At 38.2% G+C, this 23,983-nt stretch overlaps 1 protein-coding gene across 1 annotated transcript in view; it reads left to right on the top strand.

Annotated features, from left to right (window-relative positions):
• COL2A1 (collagen type II alpha 1 chain) overlaps nucleotides 1-23,983 on the top strand; it is a 48,387-nt gene that overhangs the window by 4,740 nt on the left and 19,664 nt on the right. Inside the window, exons 3-26 of the mRNA XM_040422298.1 lie at nucleotides 283-315; nucleotides 1,139-1,171; nucleotides 1,271-1,324; nucleotides 1,681-1,773; nucleotides 3,471-3,548; nucleotides 5,397-5,441; nucleotides 5,522-5,575; nucleotides 6,207-6,260; nucleotides 7,742-7,795; nucleotides 8,766-8,819; nucleotides 8,954-9,007; nucleotides 9,330-9,374; nucleotides 9,911-9,964; nucleotides 13,732-13,776; nucleotides 14,187-14,240; nucleotides 17,243-17,341; nucleotides 17,439-17,483; nucleotides 18,288-18,386; nucleotides 18,760-18,813; nucleotides 19,641-19,748; nucleotides 21,546-21,599; nucleotides 21,837-21,935; nucleotides 22,427-22,480; nucleotides 23,206-23,304. Of these exons, the coding sequence (XP_040278232.1) occupies nucleotides 283-315; nucleotides 1,139-1,171; nucleotides 1,271-1,324; nucleotides 1,681-1,773; nucleotides 3,471-3,548; nucleotides 5,397-5,441; nucleotides 5,522-5,575; nucleotides 6,207-6,260; nucleotides 7,742-7,795; nucleotides 8,766-8,819; nucleotides 8,954-9,007; nucleotides 9,330-9,374; nucleotides 9,911-9,964; nucleotides 13,732-13,776; nucleotides 14,187-14,240; nucleotides 17,243-17,341; nucleotides 17,439-17,483; nucleotides 18,288-18,386; nucleotides 18,760-18,813; nucleotides 19,641-19,748; nucleotides 21,546-21,599; nucleotides 21,837-21,935; nucleotides 22,427-22,480; nucleotides 23,206-23,304 (1,515 nt within the window). The remainder of the gene's footprint in view (nucleotides 1-282; nucleotides 316-1,138; nucleotides 1,172-1,270; nucleotides 1,325-1,680; nucleotides 1,774-3,470; nucleotides 3,549-5,396; nucleotides 5,442-5,521; nucleotides 5,576-6,206; nucleotides 6,261-7,741; nucleotides 7,796-8,765; nucleotides 8,820-8,953; nucleotides 9,008-9,329; nucleotides 9,375-9,910; nucleotides 9,965-13,731; nucleotides 13,777-14,186; nucleotides 14,241-17,242; nucleotides 17,342-17,438; nucleotides 17,484-18,287; nucleotides 18,387-18,759; nucleotides 18,814-19,640; nucleotides 19,749-21,545; nucleotides 21,600-21,836; nucleotides 21,936-22,426; nucleotides 22,481-23,205; nucleotides 23,305-23,983) is intronic.

Here is a 23,983-nt window from a genome sequence, read left to right as displayed (position 1 = left end):
ACTGAGCATCGTAATGTACAAAAAATTTGACATTCATTACAGGTGCTTCCAGTTATATAGGAAGTATATTGAGTATTATATGTCTTGTGCTACTATACTGTACTTTTATAGTAACAAATATACATGAATGCATGTTCAGGTCATTAACATATAAGAATAGAATACACATAGAGTTGCTGAATAAAAAAATTCTATAACTCACACAATAGTACTACTATATGACTTATTAAACACCATCTAGTATCACTAAAGTATTTGGTCCTTTCTGTTTCATTTTTCTAGGGTCAGAAAGGCGAACCCGGTGATATTAAAGATGTAAGTATATAGAGTTATCTGTCTATCTAGCTATCTATCTATCTATCTATCTATCTACCTACACAACAAAGTCCAAAATGTGTGAACAGCACAGTAGAGAATACAGTAATCGGGTGCCAGCAGCTAATGAGCGATCCTTACTCCAAAAATATAAATACCAAAATGTCCACGGCACTTCCTTAGGTAAAAAAGTGTAATTTATTCACCAGTTGCAACGTTTCGGTCCACACACTGGAACCTTTCTCAAGCAGTGATCACTACTTGAGAAAGGTTCCAGTGTGTGGACCGAAACGTTGGAACTGGTGAATAAATTACACTTTTTTACCTAAGGAAGTGCCGTGGACATTTTGGTATCTATCTATCTATCATCTATTTATTTCATTATCTATCAATCTATCTATCTTTCTTTCATCTATCTATCTATCAATCAATCAATCTCATTATCTATCTATCTATTTATCTCTGTCTGCCCATCTGCCTATCTATCTATCTATCTATCTATCTCTGTCTGCCTATCTATCTATCTATCTATCTATCTATCTGCACACGTAGTGATGTAGTGAAGCTGAATGTGTCTAATATGTACTGAACTTTTAATTCAGCACAACACATTGTCATTTCAAGATAGATAGATATTTCCATTGTCCATTGTCATTTCAGATATGTATTTAGATAGATAAATAGATAGATATTTCCATAGAAGCATAGGTAAAGCCACTAAGTTATTTTCTCTCATGGCAATTTCACATTTCCTATATGTGAGCGTATAATAATTGTTTATTTTACATAGCATAATCTTTTCTCTCTTTCTTTCATCCAATAGGCAGTAGGACCAAAAGGACCTCCAGGACCACAGGTATAGAAAACCTATTAAAAATAAGTGATTGATTTTAAATCTATCATATTTGATACTTGACAGAGTGATATTAATACATTTATTGCTCATTATTATCAGGGACCTGCTGGTGAACAAGGACCAAGAGGTGATCGCGGAGACAAAGGCGAAAAAGTAAGTAAAACATATTTTAAAAATGAATTATATAATGAATGGAAGGTAGTGAAATAGCTAAGAACCCAGAAACCAGTCATCACTTATATATGGTCAGTCTATTAGCAATAACAAAAATGTCTAATTTGCTATTTTGGGGGACCTCATCCTCGTTAATGTCACCCACTGTACCCATTGTATGACTGGTAAATAATGTCTCTGCCTTATGTAACTAGAAAGGATGAATTGTATGAATCTGGCAGATAATGTGTCCACCTTGTATATGTCAAGATTATCTTCTATGATTTGCAATCAATGTGTCTTTTTCATGTAGTTAGGAAAGTAATAAATGTACCTATCTTGTGTTTCCATTTAAGGGTGCACTCGGACCCCGTGGAAGAGATGGCGAACCTGGTACTCCTGGAAACCCAGGACCCCCTGGCCCACCTGGAAACCCTGGCCTTGGCGGAGTAAGTAGTCTCAGCACTGACGCCCAACCTTTGTCACAAGTCTGTAGAGTTCACATCCCAGACTCACATTTGCTCTACATCTCTAAATGAAGCTGACAGCATTGAAAGGCCTCACTGTTACCAAGTACCGCATACACAGTCACTCTTTGTAATCCTTCAGTTTGTTTGCATTCCTTTGACACAAAATATCCTCTCTGCCAAGAAAGTTTTTTTTTTTTTTCAATTTTGCTGGACACTGTACAAGTACATGATTGTCCAACATCAGAGATGTGCAGAGAGATGCCTTCTTACTATCCTAGGGGTAGAACCTGAATACCATCTCCAACACCACATATGATAACATTGAAAAAGATGAGGATTTTTTTGAGGTTTCTTTAAAAAATTCTTAACCCATTTTGGATTTTTTTTTATTACATTGATATTGAAGGTAGAATAAAAATGTTCTAATACCCAGCTCAGGAAGAGTAATCATGCCTACTAATGGATTCTCATATTCAGTGTCAAGATGCAATCCCGTGAAGAGATCCTGAAGTTCTGTCCTGTTGAAAAGTGACCTCAAAGACAGAATCTATATGTAAAAATTCAGAATGAATGGAAAACCCTCATATATAGAATAGAACAGTATGGGAAGAAAATCACATACAAAAATCTGTATGTGTAACTAGAAGTATGCATACAATATAGCATCACATCTATAACAGTAATGCAAAAGAGTGAGATCAAGTCCACCATATATGCATATATCATATCCTATTGGGACTGAATTCTTACTATAAAATAACTTTGCCGTTTACTCTACTTAAAAATGGGGTCAACACTATATAGACAGCCTTAGCTCTACTCATTCACACAGCTTCCTCTATGGAGTAGTTGCATCCTTTGCTATTTATGCACACAACTTGCATGTGTCATGTAACATCTTCAGAGTATGTTATATGGTTGACCATAAAACAGGGTCAACCCACAAGATCACCGATTGTGGGTCAGATATAAAAGCAAATTGCATGGTAATTTAATATTTAATTTTCAGCACAGAGATTATTTTATATTATAGATAGCCCTTTAATATGAACACTTAAAGGGACTAGGTGTTGACTGGCAACATTCAAGCTCCACTACTATCAAATAACCTTCATGATAAAGAACACCATCAACAATATCATTTCCTTTTATGAGGGATGTAAGTCTAGAAACAAACTGGTGAAATTAGGCCTCCTTATAGACTCCAAAGTTTAGCAAACCTGTAGAGAACCTTTTGCAGATCTTACCACTAGGTGGCACTGTCATGAGTTCAAAATTATGACTCATTGATCCTAACTAAATAGTAGAGCACTAAAATGCAAGGGTGTTATAATAAATGATTGCAACACATTATAGAGAACTATAACTGAGAAAATGTTGAACAATATAAAGCATTTCATGGGACAGATTTTTGAGAAAACATTGTCCATCGATTGTGTGATTACGTTTAATCTCAGTATGAAAGGTTTAAATAACATCACACAAAATAAAACTTTGGCAGAAAGTTTAAAAAGTCTTAAAATAGAAGATCATCACAAAAAATGTACAATGGACATGGCCTGATTTTCAACATGGCAAGTATAGGTCTCAGGAAGTTTTATGTCAAATGATGTATCGATGAATCAATCAATACTCAATCTGCAATTAAATACTAATAAGAATATTTGATTTCACAGAACTTTGCTGCTCAGATGACAGGAGGTTTTGACGAGAAAGCTGGTGGTGCACAGATGGGTGTTATGCAAGGACCAATGGTAAGAAAGGCTGTTCATCTCTTGTACTTGTAATAGTTTACACTGCCACATAGAGGGCAGTATCAGCAAGACAATGCATTTACAGTAATGCAGCAAGATAGGCTCTGGTCTACATGGGGCTTTGTCTCTTATAAATCTAGACATACAATATAATATCACATGGAAGGGGTTGTGGCTACTGAATGGGTCTAAGCCAAAATTGTGTGCGCCTACAGACTAAAGCAGTGTACTTCTAGCCCTTACGCAGCGAAAAACGTCATGCGACATGAATATCACAAGGTCGTATTGTGATGGCACAATCTTAGAATTGTTAAAGGGGGTTGCGTTGTGACGTGACCTCTCATGGTCGTGAAGCTATTTTCACATAAAGTTCAGTACTGTTTGATTTTTAGATGCAGGTTGCAAGTCGGAAGCAACTTTGTTGCCACGGACCACAATGTAATGTCTTATTCAGTGTTTGATCAGTGATTTTCATCTGTGATTTTGAGCCAAAACCAGTTGTGGCTATAAACACAGAACAGGAGCAGGTCTTTCCCTTATACCTTATGTCACTGATGTAAATCACTTACCAAAATACTGATATGTGAATAAATCTGTAAAGAATAAATCAAGGCAACTGGACTTACTGTAGATTTCTTGAAAACGTTTCACTCGTTCTTCCAACGAGCTTTCTCAATTCTCAACGAGAAAGCTCGTTGGAAGAACGAGTGAAACATTTTCAAGAAATCTACAGTAAGTCCAATTGCCTTGATTTATTCTTTACAGGTATACCATGACCTGGATAAATGAGAACCTTCACAGTGATATGTGAATAAGGCCTAAGTGACATGTGACTTGCCTGTGACCTTTCCGAGATTTGGCAGTTTTTTTTACAGCCAAACCACAGCTCTCAAATAGTCGCATGATAGCAAATCACAAACAAGTCGCACAAATGTTTTTGGTCGTACAAATTATCTGAGACTTGTTGTGGTGCAATATACATTGCCATGTTTGTCTAGCTTAAAGGAGTTGTTCAAGATTTTGATATTCATGTCCTATCCTCAGGATAGGTCATCAATATCATATTGGTCTGACTCCTGGCACCCCCGCCGATTAGCTGTTTGAAGAGATTGTGGTGCTCTGGTGAGTGCCACGGTCTCTTTATAGGTCTATGACATCACCTACATCGGTCTCATGGCCTAGGCACAGCGTACGCCCATTCAAATGAAAGTGAACTGCAATACCAAGTACTGACGCTATCCAATGGACGGTGCTGTGATCTTGGAAGGCTGTCAGGAGACTTCAGAGCCACTGCCTCCTTAAACATCTCATCTGCGGTGGTGCAAAGAGTCAGACTTCACCAGCCTGATATAGATGACCAATCTTTAGGATAGGTCATCAATATTATACACGCAAGAACCCCTTTAAATGTCTACATGTATAGAGTCAGCTAGTGGAGAAATGCAGCAAACGTCTTACAATGCTGTAGAATTATGGTATTTTTTTTTTTTCTAACTACAAGACATAGCACAGTAATTGTTTAGACTTTAGTTGGTCTTGGACTGGAAGGCTTAAACATGCAAACAACAGCTACTGCTTTATAAAATCCCCAAAGAATTCCTCCAGGAAACTTCTGCTCTCCAGCCCCTCTTGGCAAGCAGTAAATGAAATCTTGAGCTGGTAAACATGGCTGCCTTCCAGCTCAAAGCCTCTAAGAAGCCTCTTTAAATAAATATAGATGTGTTACTTAGTACACACAAAAAGTGTACAGTTCCATACTGTCCTGCTATAAAGAGGACCATTGATTGCCTTAACGGTGGCATTAAACTATCCCATTCATATTTTACTCATGTTCTATTCATATTATAGGGCCCTATGGGACCCAGAGGACCTCCTGGACCATCTGGCTCCCCTGTAAGTATCTACTACTATGTGTCTGGTCAACTAGAGGCTCATTAACTTCTTTTCATTAACTCTAATTGCTTACATTTTAGGGACCTCAAGGTTTCCAAGGAAATCCCGGTGAACCTGGTGAATCTGGTGCTGCTGTAAGTAATGTGGATATTTCAGTATATTGTTACTAGCCCCTAGCTGTTCTCTGCAGAAGTACCTCCATCAAAGTGATGAACTCTGCATTTGGTGCTTTTATGTGGGTGTAAAGATATTACGTCTATGGCTATGGCTATGTCTAGACATGAAGCGGTGCATTCACTGGAAGAGTTGTTATCTCTTCTAGGTTTGTGAGTCTAGTAGACGTTCCTTAATGGAACATTTAAATTGCCGGTGGAGAATGGTTTAGACCATAAACAGAGATCGAATGTCTGCTTCTCTAAAATGTGGGGAGTGGGCATATAGACTAAATCAAAGCAGCTATATAACTGACTGCTTTGGTCTTTATGTATCCTTGAGAGGTAGAGAGTTGGCTAAGGATCAGTTAGCCAGTGGGTAATAAAAAAACAATAGGCATGTCTCCACCCTCTATAATTAAATGAGGGTTAACCCATTGTTTTTGGATAGGTGATGGAAGTCTTCTATGTAAATATTTCCATTTTAAAGAACCCTATTCTGTGTTTTAGAAAAGACAACTAGAACAAGACATGCTATTTAGCCTCTAGGAGGAGTATTATCTTTGGATTTGTTTGAGACCATCATTGATTGTAACTCTACTTTGTTTTCTAGGGCCCCATGGGTCCCCGTGGTCCTCCTGGCCCCGCTGGAAAGCCTGGTGATGATGTAAGGATCAGATTTATATATTTATAATCAATACCAGTGGAAAAAAAATCTTATTGTCCCAAACTTTGGACATATATTTGTTGGCTGAAGACTAAAAAGTGGCCCCTCAAGTTACAATTTTCATTTCTTCCAGGATGACTATTGTAATTTGAGACTATAAATCCATGAAAATTATCAATTGGATCTGAAGACAGCAATATGTCATCCCAAAATAGGAAAAGTGAAGATTGAAGGCAAATAGGCAGATAACTAATACAGACAGTATAAAGCTTATATAGAAGTTTATATAGAAATCTTATATAGAAAAGTCAGAAATAACTGCTAGAAGCTAAGCGATTTCTGTCTAGTTTTAGGGCAGGAGCTGCACACACCCCTGTACACAGAGTTGCACCAGTAAAAGTGTTATGTTTGTGCTAAAATGTACATCTTTTTACACCTCTCCCAGCTTTTTTAATAAATCGCACAAATTGTAGAACAAATCTATGCCTGCTCATAGCAGATGTAGGTGTCAGGCGCAGTTCATCCTGGCCACAGGTAAAGAGCAGTACATCACATTTAGTACCGCACTGTACTGTAGAGAGGTGCTGATAGACATCCATTCAGTACATGCACTTCAGTAATATTGGTGTTTTACCAGTCAAATGCCAATACGGATTGGTTGGATCTGTGAGTGAAATACCCATGCCGATTGGTTGGATCTTCTAGCAGCAGATTTTAACTGTCACCATGATTTTATGTTAAAGGGAACCTGTCACCAGTTTTATGGTGTCCTAACTAAGGGCAACATAAATAAGTGGCTGATTCTCTTAGCAAAATGCTGGGTTACTTTCTTTAATTGACCAAGTCAATCTGCCAACATCTTGTATTGAAAAGCTCCAGCTCATAATGATGAGTCCTGAATATTCATGAGCTCCTAACTCTCCCCGACTACTTGCTTCTGATTGACAGTTATTTTCCATATGAATCAGCAGCAGGTGGGCAGGGGAGTGGCTATAGCCTCTTAATTAAATAAACGATGGACTCAATGACATCACACTGGACTCAAATCAGCATGCGGCATCTTTGTGTGTATATTATGAGGTAACCATCTGTCACACCAGTAAGTGAATACATCTAAGGCACTTTTTAGTAGTTAATGATTGTATATAATTAGTTAGATTATAATCAAATATCCACATGACAGATTCCCTTTAACCTTGTTTTCGAGTTACAGTGGCCCAGAAAAGACCATTGTATGTTGGGAATATGGAAACCTTAGGCCATTGTAACTTGAGGGGCCACTGTATCATACATATGACATAATATTGTTAATAGCTGGGTTAATGCTGTCTAATGGTAAATGTTACTGCCATGTACTAATACAAAGTACAATATATAACATTTTTTTAAATTAAAGGCAGTGTTAGACACTAATAGACTGACAGGGTCAAAACTGAGTAGGTTGCTCTCTCCAGTCTTTAACCAAAGTGCTGTTTTATTAGGGTGAAGCTGGCAAACCTGGTAAATCTGGTGAACGTGGACCCCCAGGACCACAGGTAAGAGCTTTTGGACAATAATTACATTATATTACACACATTTAATTACACACAACAATGTCCATATAATTGATTGACCATGACCTAGTCCCATTAGTTATCAGGGAACATAGGAAAGTATGTTGTCACTACCACTTAACAGTATAAAGTATACCTAGAGGCAGATATAAAGGTCTACAACTGTGTGTATTACACTACTCCTGCACAGCATCCAGTCATAGAGGCTATCGGTGGTGGAACGCTGGCTTTATTAACCACTGCAGCACCCATTAGGGGAAGATTTATAACCACACCTTGAAACCTTATTAAATTTAATGGAATATATCTCCATATGAAGATGCAATGGTTGAAACATGGATATTAACATTACAAAATCTTTACAACCTAATCATGGGGCATTGGAAGTTATCAGCTCTGGAACTATCATACTGTTATTGGAAAAAAGCAGTGTCCTACAGGATGAATAACATTAATGTTAATGAAAAACAACTCCTAAGATGAGTGGAATATTTCTACCATTACTGGAAACCATCATACACTACTGATGGAACATTGACCCTATGACTGGAGAACATAAGGTCCAGATGGGTGAGCTCTAACAAGACCACTGGGAGTTCTAATAGAAGATTTATACAATGATTGTTGGACCTCACACCCTGCTGGCTGAACAGTGACAGTGTGTATGGGACACATCTTGAACTACTTGGGAGGCATTGAATGAAGGATGCCATATCTTGCTGATGGAATGAGAAGTTTGCATATGATGTCCTACTTATGGAACACTGAAACTACTGTTTGCGGATATCATACTGTATGAGGTGGGGAATTCATTATAGTCCGCCAAGGTCTACCACATCAGAACTATACGCAGCAGGAACAATGAATGCCCTAGTCCCAATTATAGTTGTCACATCCAATTATTGTCTCTAAACTTTGAACATTGTGCTAATCACAATCTTATTTTTTTAAGGGTGCTCGTGGATTCCCTGGAACCCCAGGACTTCCAGGAGTAAAAGGACACAGAGTATGTATTAAGCTATATAATCATTGCATAATATTATAACCATAAATACACCATAAAACATGGATTGTGAAACTAGTTATTCACTGTCCCATTTCTATCTATCATTTAATAACATCTTATATCTCTTCTTAAAGGGTTACCCTGGTCTGGATGGCACAAAGGGAGAATCTGGTGCTGCTGGTGCCAAGGTAATGTCCAGTTTTTGAAAGAATGCTGATTGTGTGTACTGTACAGTTAGTGTAGACTTTAGTTCCAACTTTTATTTGTACTATGTTCTATCAGCCAGTATAATGTAAATTGCTTACTATAGAACATATATAATCAGTGATAAGTTAAGAGTAAGATCAGCTCATCAAAAGAAAAAGCTCTATATGTAAAAAAGTTATGTATGATATACTTAATTCTAGAATATAATGTCTCATTTTTACACTTCTCTTTGATACCATGATACTTTTTATGTTTGATATGTATAATTTACTTATTTGCTTTTACCTTTTCTCCTTTCTATAGGGTGAAGGTGGTTCTCCTGGTGAGGCTGGCGCTCCTGGCCCAATGGTAAGTAGCTTCTTTTGGCAATGAATAAGTTGTAGATTTGGGTTCTTTTCCATCAGTAAGATTTAGTGCCAGATACAATTTATGGCAGCAGTGAATTCAGTTCATCTTTTAATTATTAAAACTAGCTATATATTTTTTATTTGATTGCCTCTACTCTTTTTGAGATGTTGCTGCCAAAGCTTTACAATGATAGCAATTGCAGTAACATAAAGCAGTAGATCATTCAAATTATCCCCAAAGGGAACTATAGGTTTGCACAGGTTGTGCAAACTATGTTCCCTCTGATAGTGGAAGAATTGTCAGAAGGTTCTACCAATAATCTCAAGACAATCAGAAGTAATGGTCTGTTACTGTACCTCTGGGTGACATTACTGTATATGGATTTTGGTAGAACAGATTTGATACATCCTAATCCATGAGGCCATACGATCATGCAGGTTTATAACCAAAGAAGAATTCTTCATCCTTTGCTCTCTGTTTATATCCAAAGTTATCCATATTGGTACACAGTTGACTCATATCTTCATTTCTTTTAGGGTCCACGTGGTCTCCCCGGTGAGAGAGGACGTCCCGGAGCTTCTGGTGCTGCTGTAAGTGTTCAATCTATCTAAATATTTTTTTATTTTGGAGGATATTCATATGTTTCATTGCCTATTTAGTGTGAAAACCAGAAGATGTCAGGAATCACTTATTAATATTATAGCCATCATCACAGACCCATCACATATTGATGGCAAGGATTAGCAAGGAGAAGATTCAAGGAGAGAAGTAGAATCTTAGATATACCCCCCACCACCACCGTTAAAAACTACATAAAACCAAAACACGTCAAACCATCCTTACAGACATACACGTTAAGAGGTTGTCCGGCTGAGTCATTTTTTTAAAGGCTCACAATAGTGTAAAATAGTAAAATAACTCATACTCACCTTACCAATCAACCACAGCTCTCGTTCCAACACTTCCTGATTCTCTGCCAGTTTCTGCTTCATGGTTCCTCACAACATACGGGAAATTACTGCTTATCCAATCACTGGACAAGACTGGTCAACACTGAGGCCAATGATTGGCTGAGTGATCATTACCTGTGAGTCAAAAACCAGGACCAGGAATTAGAGACCAAGGGGTGACTGGAAAGAGATGAGAAGAGATCGGGGAGGGGTATAGATAAGGTGAGTATGTCCAGGGGCAGAGGTGTCAGTCACTACGAGACCAAGGTGCCTGACAGGGTCCAAAACCCTTCTGCCATATAAGAAGACACCAGTGTTATACAACACACATTATAGGTAGAGGTCTTATAGATTTTGCAATGGGAACCAAAATATTCCATTTAGATATCTGTGTTTGGCTTATTTTATTATTTTACACCATTGCAAGCCATTTAAAAAATGTAATTCTTGGACAAGCCCTTTAATGACCTCTTTGGCCTGAACACAAAATATTGGCTTCCTAGTGCCCCATTGCCCTAAAGAAAACACCAAGATTTACTTCATACTCATGTATCCAGGAATCTTAGCATCTGTAATTGTAGATAGAGTGTCTCAAATATGTTTTTGGGATCTCTTCTTAGATTGCACTTTGAAGGCCGATCTGTCAGAGGAACCTGACATGACTTGCCTAAAGAAAACAATTAAGAGTGTGAATAAGGATTATATTTTCATTGAGTCTGCCGCTTACATGTACAGACTGGCAGATCATCATTCACAGAAAAACATGGATTATAAAGTTCTATGTAAACTTCCGAGCTTAATACAGGATTGATACAAATCATTGTACAAACTTAACTTATATCACAGTAAAACCGCAGTTGTGTGATGAGGTTTATCTATGTACATATATGAAAGCGGTTATAGGAAATGGAGCTGATCAGTGATTATTCTTGATTCCCTGCAGTAATAACAGATGATGCCTGCATATCTATGGATGGTCTCTGTTTAGGCTTGTCTCCAACATTCCTCCTCACAGTTTACTTTGGCTCCCAGCCACCCTGTAATAGTCCTGAGAGTTAACACTCAATTTCATAATCATAAAGCTCTGTCTAGAATTTCCTTCTCTACCTAAATGTAGTTGAATGAAACTATAAAGTTGTAATATAACGTAACATAACATACAACTTTATTGATCCCGAAGGAAATTTCAACTTCATAGTGCTGTAAATAGTACATAAGGAGATAGAAAAAGATAGACTCATGATAGTATAAATGACAATATGAATTGGACACGTTGGGTAAGATGTATCTAGCACAGTTCATGTTGCAGGAGATCAGTAATAACCCTGACTCATTGTAGAGTCTTATTGCCATGATCAGACCCGATCATGGTAATCTATTCAAATGACTAAACAAGTGCTGGAAAGATTTCTAGTTTTCCAAAATTTGCAAACAGATGGGAAAATCCTTGTGTGATCACCCAATCACTCAGGAAGGGCAAGTGTAGGGGTCCAAGGAAGGACAAATCCTTGTGATAAGGTATATGTGTGTTCCTTGGCAGATTACCCATCGATACAGTAGACAAATTGCTCAGATGTGTCTCAAACAATAGCCTCTAATACAGTAATAGTCCTAAATTTGAACTTAATCTGGCCATAGATTTTAAAATAACGAATGCACTGCTTTCGTTGGAGGAGGCAAGGATTGGGCAGTTGGATGTCTACCAGAGCAGTCATGCAGCAGCTTTCTCCCTCTCCCCATTCACAACACATGCATGCTTGGCCAAGTTGAGCTTGTATGTGAATGAGGAGGTCAGGAGAGCATTCACCTGACAGGTATCTGTAATATATGGCGAGCTTTAGCTACCATCTTTTACTGCCTATCAAAAGACACCAGATTCCCAGGTCCCGGGGATTCATATCCTCAGTCCAGTTCATACATGATCTATTTGAGTGCACAGTAGATGTAAGAATACCAAGGTAATTAAAGCAGTTGGCCGAGATTTTGATATTGATGGCCTACCCTCAGGATAGGTCATCAATATCGTATTGGTGGGGGTCCAACTCCTGGCACCTCTCCTATCAGTTGTTTGAAGTAGCCTTCCTAGGGAACATGGCCTAGGCAAACACAGTCCGTTTTTTTGAATGGGGCTGAGTTACAATACCAAGCACAGACACTATCCAATGAATGGCACTGTGCTTGGTAAGCTGCGAGCGCAATGATCTCCTTAAACAGCTTATTGGAAGTGAGTGCTGAGAGTTCAACCCCTGATGATCTGAAATTGATGACCTATTCTGAGAATCAGTCATTAGTATTAAACACTCGAACAACCCCTTTAAATTGCTCCATTCCCACAGTGGATTAAATACAGTGGAAGCAGAAAGCGCAGGGCTGGTACGTGGGAGTCATGCGAAAAGAGTGTATCACTTTAAATGTTTCTGGCAGCTTCTAACCTAGAAAATGTATGGTGCAAAATAAAATATAGAATAACCTTCAGAGGGCAAATAAATTAGAATATTGTATTCCACATTAGATTTATTATGCTATCAAGGCACATCGCTATGGTAGCAATGTCCAAAGTACAGCTATAAGGGAAGACAAGTCACACGACCTTCACATTCTTTCTACTCCCATAAATGCCTCTGTTAATGCAGGTGTTCAGAAACGTGTGCAATGTCACATTCCATCCACTGGGTGGCATTATAGAAGCTTAGTTCTCATCAAATGCTATTATTTGCATAAAACAAATGAATGCAGTACAATATTTTTACCACCGAGTGGCAGTATTGAGCCAGTTCAGCTTTGTAGAATATTGTGAATCATTTCATTATTGTCTAATTGCCCAAGCTGTTTTTCCCAACTTTTTTTTAATCATAAATTTGACCAGGAAATACCACCCTTGTATTCATGGTATTTGCGAGAATAAAGTCCATATACGGCAGCAAATTTACCCAGTCTTATTGCCCAAGCTATGATAACACATTTATTTAGGGGTATGTCTCTATTTATGCTTTTTAGACCACAGAATATAAGGAATGTGGCTGTCCATATGGAATTATAGTATACAGATGTAGGGTATATGATGATATATAAAATGCATATCGTGCAAATCTATGTTTTCTGCCTTCCTATACTTTAGCCGCCATCCATTTGATCCTGGCTATGGCAATAATTTGTACAAAGTTCTTTGTGTAGGACACAATCCAGTTCATTGACGTTCTATGAAATTGGCCCTAGTGCGCCCTCCATTAGGGACAAAGATCATTCTCCAAACTATTTCTACAGGATAGGTTGGAACTAGATATATTTATGATTATGACATTTTCTTTGCAATTTATTATTATTATTATTATTATTATTATTATTATTATTATTCATATTATGATGATTTTTGCTACATATAATATATGACTATATTTTTCTTTCAGGGTGCTCGTGGTAATGATGGTCTTCCTGGTCCTGCTGGCCCACCTGTAAGTCATCCAATCAGTTTGCTTGTTTTACATAAATACCAATTTCTTATTGATTTTTGCTTCCTAAATAAGCCCCAGATGAAATATAATTCAGTATCAGTTGGAGTCACCCATATTCCTTTTGATGCATAAGTAAATGGCATCCCTTCAAACATAGGAGTAATATGATATTATACCTTAACTTTTTTTTAGCCATTTAAAGTAAATCAGTTGCTAATTGAAATCAAATAGATTTATTGTGTTTGCAGTAAAGTTGCCTGTGATTGTGTGTTTAGCTACAATGTATATACTGTGTGGTTACCTTGTATACTCTGCTAGCAGAGCTCTCATTTCCTCTACAGCTGTCAAAATACTTAGGGCTATGCTGAGACTTTTCACTGCCATGGCTCACAGTCTCTTTTTGTTTACAGGGACCTGTTGGCCCAGCTGGAGCTCCTGGTTTCCCTGGTGCCCCTGGCTCTAAGGTATGTGTCAACTTACAGCAGTTTGTCAAGAGGGTCCAGTCAGTCAGGCATTAGACTTGTGATAAAGCAGACAAGTTTACAGGTCTGAGCTGTCTATAGGATCAGTAACTACAGTGAAGCACGGGAGCTTGCACTCAATGAAGTTATCAGCTTATTCATATGACTGTAGGGATTTGACTTGCTTAGACATATAATGGAAGTAATATACAGTGTGCTGGAAATGTATTATAAATTTGATAAACTATATGAAGTTCACACCAACATGTTAGATAACATGGCAGTTAAACCATGTGCTATATCATATAGTGACTATAGTAACTATATTAATAAAAAAAAGGATCTCCACTCCAAACAAATCCATCAAATCTTTACACTGGTTGTATATTGAAAATAATGGTGTACACATACAATAGTAATAATACAAATTTTTATTTTTAGAGCACCAACATAACATAACAACACAAACAATCAAACAAAGCTTACAGTCTAGGAGGAGATAGGTGTGACACAAGTAAAAGGGGCTTGTTTTGTGCAATAGTCCAGCCATATTCACAAAATAGAGGAGTAGATATAAGGCTGTGATCGGCCAATATCGGTAGTGCTTCTGGGTGCATGGGGTGTGGTGGATACTGGTGGATTTCTATGTGGCATGGGCTGCAAATAGCAACAAATGTGTTATAAAGTGCTGTATGCCGCAGTGCCATTACATTCAGCAAAACTGCACGGAAGATAGACATATTGTAAAAACGCTACAGAGACCACTCAGCAGATACAGTACAGATTAGCATGCAATATTGAAAGGTGACTTCCATATTTTATTTAATTCAATAGAGCCCTACTTTTAATATGAACTGCTGTAGAACTTGATAGTAGGAATTGTAATACAGGTTTTCACCACCAGGGGTCCTAATGTTGCCCATTACAACGCTTACATGTTTGAAACTATAAGCTTTTATTTGATACTCTTTGTAACTTCGAGTTATTTAAAATGCCCCCCCGATTCCTCCCCCTCCCCCCCCCCCCCCCCCCCCGGTAAATCAAAAACAAGTCAGGATAATAAACCAGAAATAAAACGTAGAAAGTATTTAGGCTCAAAATAATAATTCTAAAGTGGGCGGCAGTGGGCCACATATGTTGGGGCCACTGCAAAAGCTTGCTGTATCTCCAAAATTCTTACTATACATTACAACAGGGATCAGCAAACTACAACTCCCAGCATGCTCCAAGCTGATCCTTGCACCAGAAGAACTGGTTGCACATAATAATAGGAGCTGCCAGTAACTCTGGTCCTTGCTTCTTGAAAGAGGAAGGTGCTGGCAGGTACCCACAAGCAAGATAGAAGACACAATCATGAATGCAGATCACAAATTCTCTTGACTTTTTTGAGTAATTTACATAAATTCTCTTAAACGAAGGCATCTTTTTGTCACAAGATAAGTGCCTCATAGTTCAAAGATGTCTTTAATGAACATTTCTTGAGCCTACACCTAACTGGACTAATGACCAAAGGGATTATGGAGTTGGGGGGGTCGGCGTTTGAGAAGTTCAAACTAAGGACAAGAGAAAAGTACTAGGAGGCTGGACACACTTATGCAGGCCCTTAAAGATTTCAAAGGAAAACTCAATATTAAGCTCTGTTATTTTTGCTCTGAAGTGTCTATTCCCGGGAGTTTTGGTTGCAGCAGTTGCCTGAGCAACAGGAACGCACAGGGGTCCGGCCTGGAATTTTGAGAAACAAGACCCTTTGTAAAAAGGAGACAAGAAAGGATGCATCAGGCCATGAATAATACAATGGCCCTACATACTGAATACTGAAAAGAAGCACACAGACACATAGATACAATACTGGCCCTAGGATGCACACTAATCAGCTCTGATTGTATGCATTCAGTTCATATATTAGTCCCATAAACAAATGGGCTTCCCCAGAGAAATGCAGTTTATAGCTTAGGCCTAGAAAAGAGGACAAGTAGTTTGGAATATGTCCATAGAAACATTGCCACGGTCCCCAAAACAATCTGCTATCCAGATAAATTAATTTAACCATAACTAAGAAAAAAATGTGCGAGGCAAAGTTTATTGTACAATATACTATGCAAATCCCCAAAATCCATAAGTCTAAAAACCACAAACATACACTTTATTATAAAAGTGCAAAACATCCATCCAGCCACTAGGTGGCAGATGTGAAAAATGTCACATCATTCAATACCCAGAGCTCCCAGTCTTTCTGTATCACTACCATACAAATATATTATGCCTTACCTATATTTTATAGCACCAAGAAAATGGCAGTATTAATATTAACATTATATTTTATGTTGTATGACACGACAAACAATTCTCGTTCGAACCACATGGCAAAATCATCACACAAATTTATTTTCAAGAAATCACAAACATGAAATATTCTGGGAAAAATTGCTGCAAACTATATAGATCTGTTATCACGAAAATGTAATAAAGAGCAATCATCTCAATGCCATAACTAATAAGACAGAACATATCAGAACAAATACCATAGAGACTTACTGCTTTTGGGGACATTTCTGATGCAGATCCTAAAATGACAATTTTTTTCTTATGGGTTATATTGCAGTTATACTGCAATACACAAATCTTGATACATATTATAATAATAAAAATTTTATCGTAATCATCATCATCATCACCACAGTAAATACTACATATTCTTTTTTGGGGTGGTCGGGGAAGCATTCCTGATGCAGATTACAAATACATGGATATTGATATATACTATAATAATAAAATTATCATACTCATCACCATCAGCTTCATCACAGTAAATACTATATACTATTATTTTTGGTGGAAGCATTTCTGAAGCAGACATAACCCAAAATGAAAGTTCTTCCTATTAGGTTGTAGAGGAGTTATAATGCACGAATCTTGATGCATATTATAGTAATAAAAAAATTATCATAATCCTAACCATATAATTTGGAGATATGTTATTATAATCCCCAATCTCTTTTTGCCAGGGTGAAGCTGGTCCCACTGGTGCTCGTGGTCCTGAGGGTGCTCAAGGTCCCCGGGGAGAGTCTGGAACACCTGGATCCCCTGGACCTTCTGGCGCTTCTGTAAGTGTGATTTACCAGGAAAATGTGTAGGTATACCCATACCAATCACTATATATAATGTACTGTATTAATTAGTTGTATTCTTCTATCTTCTAAGGGTAACCCTGGTACTGATGGCATCCCCGGAGCTAAAGGTTCAAGTGTAAGTTACACAAACGCTATATATTATGAAATATTAAATTATTAGATTAAAGTTCTACAATCATTATGATATTTAATTATAATAATTGTTTATGCAGTATATACTATAAAAAAAGTAAAAAAATATAATCAGTGGTGTATGTTAAGTGGGGGCCAACCACACAACTGCAGTGGGGCTCGGGGGAGGGGAAGCAGGGTGGCTACCTCAGCTCCCTGACAGGAAAACATTGCAGACAGACTACTAGTGGTAGCTCAATGCAAAGAGATTATTTCATCTTCCATCCATGAAATGATAACTGTATAAATTCCAATGCACTGAGCTCCCCCTAGGGGTGGCTGCAGGTAGCCAGAATTGTAATATAAGGGAAGCAAATTTATCAATATATTTATGACAGTTGTCTGGTATAAATACATTGAGAAATATGCTGTTCTGAATGAACACAATATTTATTAAGCACCTATGCCACTATTTCCAACATAGAGGTTGGATAAAGTAGGTGAGCTGGAGGGGAACATTTTTATTACAATTTTTTTAATTAAAATTTCTTCCACTTAATAAAAAGGTAAATTTGTCAGAAATCTGGGTCATTGCATTTTGCATTGTCTTGCATTGTCTGATGCATGTGTACTGGGAAATTGGGGAGGAGTGGGGGGGGGGGAGTAACCAATACTAAGTATTGATATGGAGTCCTATGAGATGTATAATACTCCTGATTTAAATGTTATATATTAGGTGTTATATAAGGTCGTCCTGTAGAAATTACAATCAGCAAATACTATTTTCATTGTTTGTTCCATCCCATAGGGTGGTCCCGGTATTGCTGGCGCTCCTGGTTTCCCTGGCCCACGTGGTTCACCTGGGCCACAAGGTGCCACCGGCCCTCTTGGTCCCAAAGGTCAACAGGTAATTCACTTCTACTTTTTTCTCACTCGTCCAATAGATCTTTAGATTGTACTAATAATTTAGTAGATGACATTCAAATGAACCAAATTGGCTGAAAGAAATAATCCTATATGATATGACTGTATGATCTATCAGTCAACATAACAAATAAGCTGGTAGACCTAGTGAAGTTCAGGTGTCCATGCTCTACAACAGCCGGAAGTCTGTATTTTGATGATATGATATATGCACTCTGTGTAGTATATGTAGGTAAACTATAGACAGCAGTTACAGTAAATGTTACACTTGTAGTACAACAACCAGTACATTATCTAGTTTTATTCAAATTATCCAAGACAATTCATTATTAATGTGATCCTTGTTTTCATTGTAGGGTGAACCTGGTGTTGTAGGTTTCAAGGGTGAACAAGGTCCCAAGGGTGAAATTGTAAGTATTGATTAAAATGCCTTCCTAGTACACCTCTAGTACCATGCAGTAATGACCTGCATACATTTATAATGTGATTTCCTCAATGTGTGATATGTTATAATCAGATGCTGTAGAATTCATTAATTGTTAGTAATCAGTAGATTACAGTAGATTACTAGTGAGTATAACTATCCTTTCCAAATTACAAAGAATACTACTCATTTTCGAGTCATTTAGACATTTAGGCTAGTTTCACACTAGCGTTAAAGTTTTCCGGTATTGAGGCTCAATACCGGAAAAAAAAACGCTTCAGTTTTGTCCCCATTCATTGTCAATGGGGACAAAACTGAACTGGAGGGAACGGAATGCTCCAAAATGCATTCCGTTCTGTCCCCAGAACGGAGAGAAAACCGCAGTTGTCTTTCCGTCCTGGGATGCAGAGCAAAACGGATCCGTCATGACCCCCAATGCAAGTCAATGGGGACTGATCCGTTTTCTCTGGCACAATCTGCCACAATAGAAAACGGATCCGTCCTCCATTGACTTTCAATGAAGTTCAAAACGGATCCGTTTTGGCAATGTTAAATAAATGTTAAAGGTAATACAACCGGATCCGTTCAAACGGATGCAGGCAGTTGTATTATCTGTAACGGAAACGTTTTTGCTGGACCCTGCCGGATCTCAGGCAAAGAGATATCTCTTCAAAAAATTGTAGAAAAAATTATGTGTCATATAATCCACTCCAAGTTATTGGTCCGTTTTATAGCTTCTGAAAAGAAAGCAACATGACTCTAGGTATTATGGTTTATGCAACATACTAATATAGATATTATCATGTTTCATAGGGACCCTCAGGTCCTCAGGGAGCTCCTGGTCCAGCTGGTGAAGAAGGCAAAAGAGGTGCCCGTGGTGAGCCTGGCGCTGCTGGTCCAAATGGTCCACCTGGTGAAAGAGTAAGTTGCAAACTTCAGATTAGGAAATTATAAACATCCCTGTATGTCCAAATGAAAAGAATCAATGATAACTACCATGCAATAGGGTCCCATGCAGGTTAACACGCTTACATAATTCCTTGACCGATTTAAGTTCATAAAGCACATCACAGGTTCAGTATTATTCTGAGCTCACCTGTATTTGCTCATTCTCTGTAGCATCTATACCCCCCCCCCCCCCATTCTGTTTGCTGCCTTTTTCCAATTCACTCAAATATCTCTGAATATATTCTCATACTTTATACACCCTTTTTTGAAAAATCTTCTTGCTGAGAAATCTACTTTCTCTAGATATTATTTGAAACTTCAATCTTAGTTCATCAATTGTAAAAACAACCATCACCCCTTATAAAGTACAGTGCATACACTACACCTACAGAGCTCTTGTGCAGTCCATGCCTCAATGGAGAAGAACTGCTTTGGTGACACAAGGGGTACCGACACAATATTTTAATGGGTTTTAATGTTTTGACTGACAAGTGTACTCATTGACAAAAAATAATGCACCAAGAAGGAGATGTTGGAATCAAAGGAAACTTTATGTGTGTGAATGTACTGGCAAATACTGTACATTTGTAAGGGGGCCCTTGGACTCTGTTGGGCCGCCCCCGTCTCTAGCCTGGATACAACATACAGTTATAGTTAGGCATGGAGGCATGCAGGTTCCGTATAGTATCCTGTGGCACATATTCCAACAGATGTTGCAGCTGGTCCTGTAGATCCTGCACACTAGTAGGTTGCAGAAATAGGTGCCCCAGCTGGTTCCAATAAATGCTAGATTGGCGATAAATCTGGTGACCAGGCAGGCCAAGCAATTGTTGCAATCTGGCAGAGACATTCCTAGGCCGCAGGATGTCTTACACATATCGTATTGTAACCCAAACCTCGGCAGATCCCATATTTGTCTCTAAATATGATGCGTTTCCAGACTGTAGCAGTCCAGATTTTTCGTTCATGACACCACTGCAAACAAAGGCAAAGGTGGCTGGCCGTTAATGGCGAAACTTGTAATGAGCATCATAAAACACCCTGAAATAGTCCAGGCAGAAACATGGGTGTGTAAAGAAGGTGCCACCTGTGTCTGGATGGTGGACAACAAAACTTTGGGAGCTGTGAGTGTGGCTGGTCAAATGATCCTCTCTACTCATGGTCTGTCTGGGCCATCCAGAGCCTGTTTGCCATGTCTTTGTTCCCTCACGTAACCACTGCTCCCGACACCTCCTAACAGTTAGGTCAGAACAGTCTAGATGATGGAAAAATTGTCAAAACAACCATCCTGCTTCGCTCAGTTTAGTGATGGTCCTCCACTCAAAGTCTGTCAACTGGGCAAAATGTCTTCTAATGCATTGCAGAGGCGTGTCAGTGATCTCTTAACAAGAGGTACACTTTCCAAAAGTAGCATCTAAGAGTCTTTTTATAGGGCTACAGGGGAAGCACTTTTACACCCTCTTGTTGCAAGACCCAGTGTCTAATCTGACCACACCTCTAATCATTTACGTATCTGTGAAAGGCATAACTGTAAGCCGAGTTTTCCAGCAATCTTATGGGCCATTCTGCTGTATGTGCTTTACAAATACCATACATCCTTCTTTCTTCCTTTACCCATATAAATCCTCCTAATTATTGGATCATTTCTGTACATACTTTAACCTGTACACACTGCACATCATGATTACATAAGATACATGGGTATATCATGGTGCTGTTCATAACTAATAAGTGATATTGGTGACCATATCAATGTTTTTTTTTCATCAGGGCGCTCCTGGTAATCGTGGTTTCCCCGGTCAAGATGGTCTTGCTGGACCAAAGGTGAGTGGCATTGATATCTTATTATTTAAGATCCCATTAAATAAAAACATTAAAGACATTAATTTGTTGTGGCCATACCAGTATTATACTTGTGATTTCATTGGAAAATATGTATAAATTTTTGTTAGTAATAATGCAAAGAATTAATGAATACAGTTGTAGCTAAATATTGAATATATTAAGAATGCCTATAGTATTTACTACATAAATTAATATCATTGCATTTATTTCCTTTAGGGTGCTCCTGGTGATCGTGGTGTCCCTGGTCTTGGTGGTCCTAAGGGAGGTAATGGAGATCCTGGCCGTCCTGGTGAACCTGGTCTCCCTGGTGCTAGAGTAAGTGAGATAAAGTAGAACATTAGGTCTCTGGGGATTATAAAAAAGTCTTCTAATAGAGCTTGGACTTTCCAGGTATGGGTCAAAACACTACATAGTCTGACCACGACTGGAACTGCCCCAGTCAGTTTATTTTGATTTGTATTGCTAAGAATTTAATACTTGGCAAAATACCTGGAATCCAAACATAAATCTAATTTATATGTATCCAAATTACCTTTTATTCTTCCAACCATGTCTGAACAAGCCCAACTTTATTAAAGGGAACCTGTAACCTTTGAACATAACTTGTATTTTATTCATGTAAACCACCACTCTTTCTGAACTCAGGAGTCCAGTGGGTGGTCCTGTTCAGTAATTGACTGCCTTCCCTGTATCACTGTGCATACATAGAGAGCTGTCAACCACTGATAGGACCACCTACAGGATGTCAATGATTCAATTCAAAATGAGTTCTTCAAGTTTCTCAACAAGTATTTTTTTCCCCCCAGGGTCTCACTGGTCGCCCTGGTGATGCTGGTCCTCAAGGAAAAGTTGGTGCAACTGTAAGTTTCTTTAACATTCATATTTGTTATTAAGATTCACGTGTGTATCAGTGGTCCATTGTTCATATATAAAAAATATTAGATAATTTTGAGGCTATGTACATATAGAGAAAGAGACAAAAGTAGTATAGTGGTCCCTCAAGTTACAATATTATTTGGTTCCCGGAAAACCATTTTATGTTGAAATAATTGTAACCTGGGTCCATATTGGAAAACCAGTAATTGGTTCCAAGATGCCAAAAGGTCATCAAATAATAAAAGAAAATGAAGATTTAAGAGAAACAGACAGATATCTAAGACAGATAAAACAAGTCCTTATATATAAACAGCCAGGAGTAGCTGCTATGTCCTGTATAGCACACAATGTACCAGAAAAATAATACGGAGCCGCTCTCACCTGACATCCAAAGAAGCAGCTCATCCTAACACAGAGGGCAGTAGAGGGCATGTAGTACCACACTGTTCTGTAAAGAGGGGCTACTAGACAGTCAATAGAGGTGTTTTACTAGTGAAGGAGCCACGTTTGTTGGCCAGATCTGAGTCTCAGGCATTGTATGTTGAGTCTAGTTTCTATATGCAGTGGCCCAGGACAGACCATTGTAAGATCAAAATATTGAACTCTGAGGCCATTTGTAACTTGAGGGACCACTTGTAATTTATTATAATAAATGAAACATTCAGTATATTATAGTACAATCATAAACACTTGTTTTTATCTCTTTTAGGGTGCTTCTGGTGAAGATGGTCGCCCCGGACCTCCTGGTCCTCAGGGTACCCGTGGTCAGCCTGGAGTTATGGGTTTCCCTGGACCTAAGGGTGCCAATGTAAGTTACTATTTACCTGCCAATTTTGCAGTGAATCTGGCTAGCAATGGAAGAAATCACAGATACTCTATCTAGAAGAATGGATAAAATATGGATAAATCTATTCAATAGTTGTGCCAAGGGGAACTTAGGTTTTAAAAGAAGAAAATGATCAAAAACTGTAAGAGAAGATGCTGGTCCTATTCCCTTTACATTATGTGGACCTCTATACAAATCCACCTCTCCAGAGTTACTGCAAAATTAGGAAACAAGTGAAAGAAATGGCCAGAGGGTAATGGCAGATATGATGGCATAAGCCGGGAATTTTCTTTTTTTGTGACAATATCCAAAAATCAGAGAACCAACATTTTTTGTGGACAAACTGGAAAACCATAATGAATGAAAAGGATTATAAGCAATACATGTCCATAGCTTAATACACTGATAAGAACCGATTGCTAGTATTAACTGGGAATTGTGAAATAATGATTCCCAAAAGAATAACCTGCTCAAGATCCACCAGCCACAAAACAAATTATGAACACATCTTTTTTTTTTCACTGACACTGGAAAAAAAAGTCTCCTATATTTATGGACTGTCCAGGTGTTTCTGGAAGGTTGCAACCTTGGAGACAATGCCAGGAACAATGCCCATAAACATTATATCTGTGGCACCTTCTCCGCTTTATTCAAGACACTG

Source organism: Bufo bufo, chromosome 3 (genome assembly GCF_905171765.1).
Source record: "Bufo bufo chromosome 3, aBufBuf1.1, whole genome shotgun sequence".
NCBI lineage: Eukaryota > Metazoa > Chordata > Amphibia > Anura > Bufonidae > Bufo > Bufo bufo.
The sequence above is the reverse complement of the archived record's forward strand: the minus strand, read 5'-3'. Positions and strand labels throughout refer to the sequence as shown.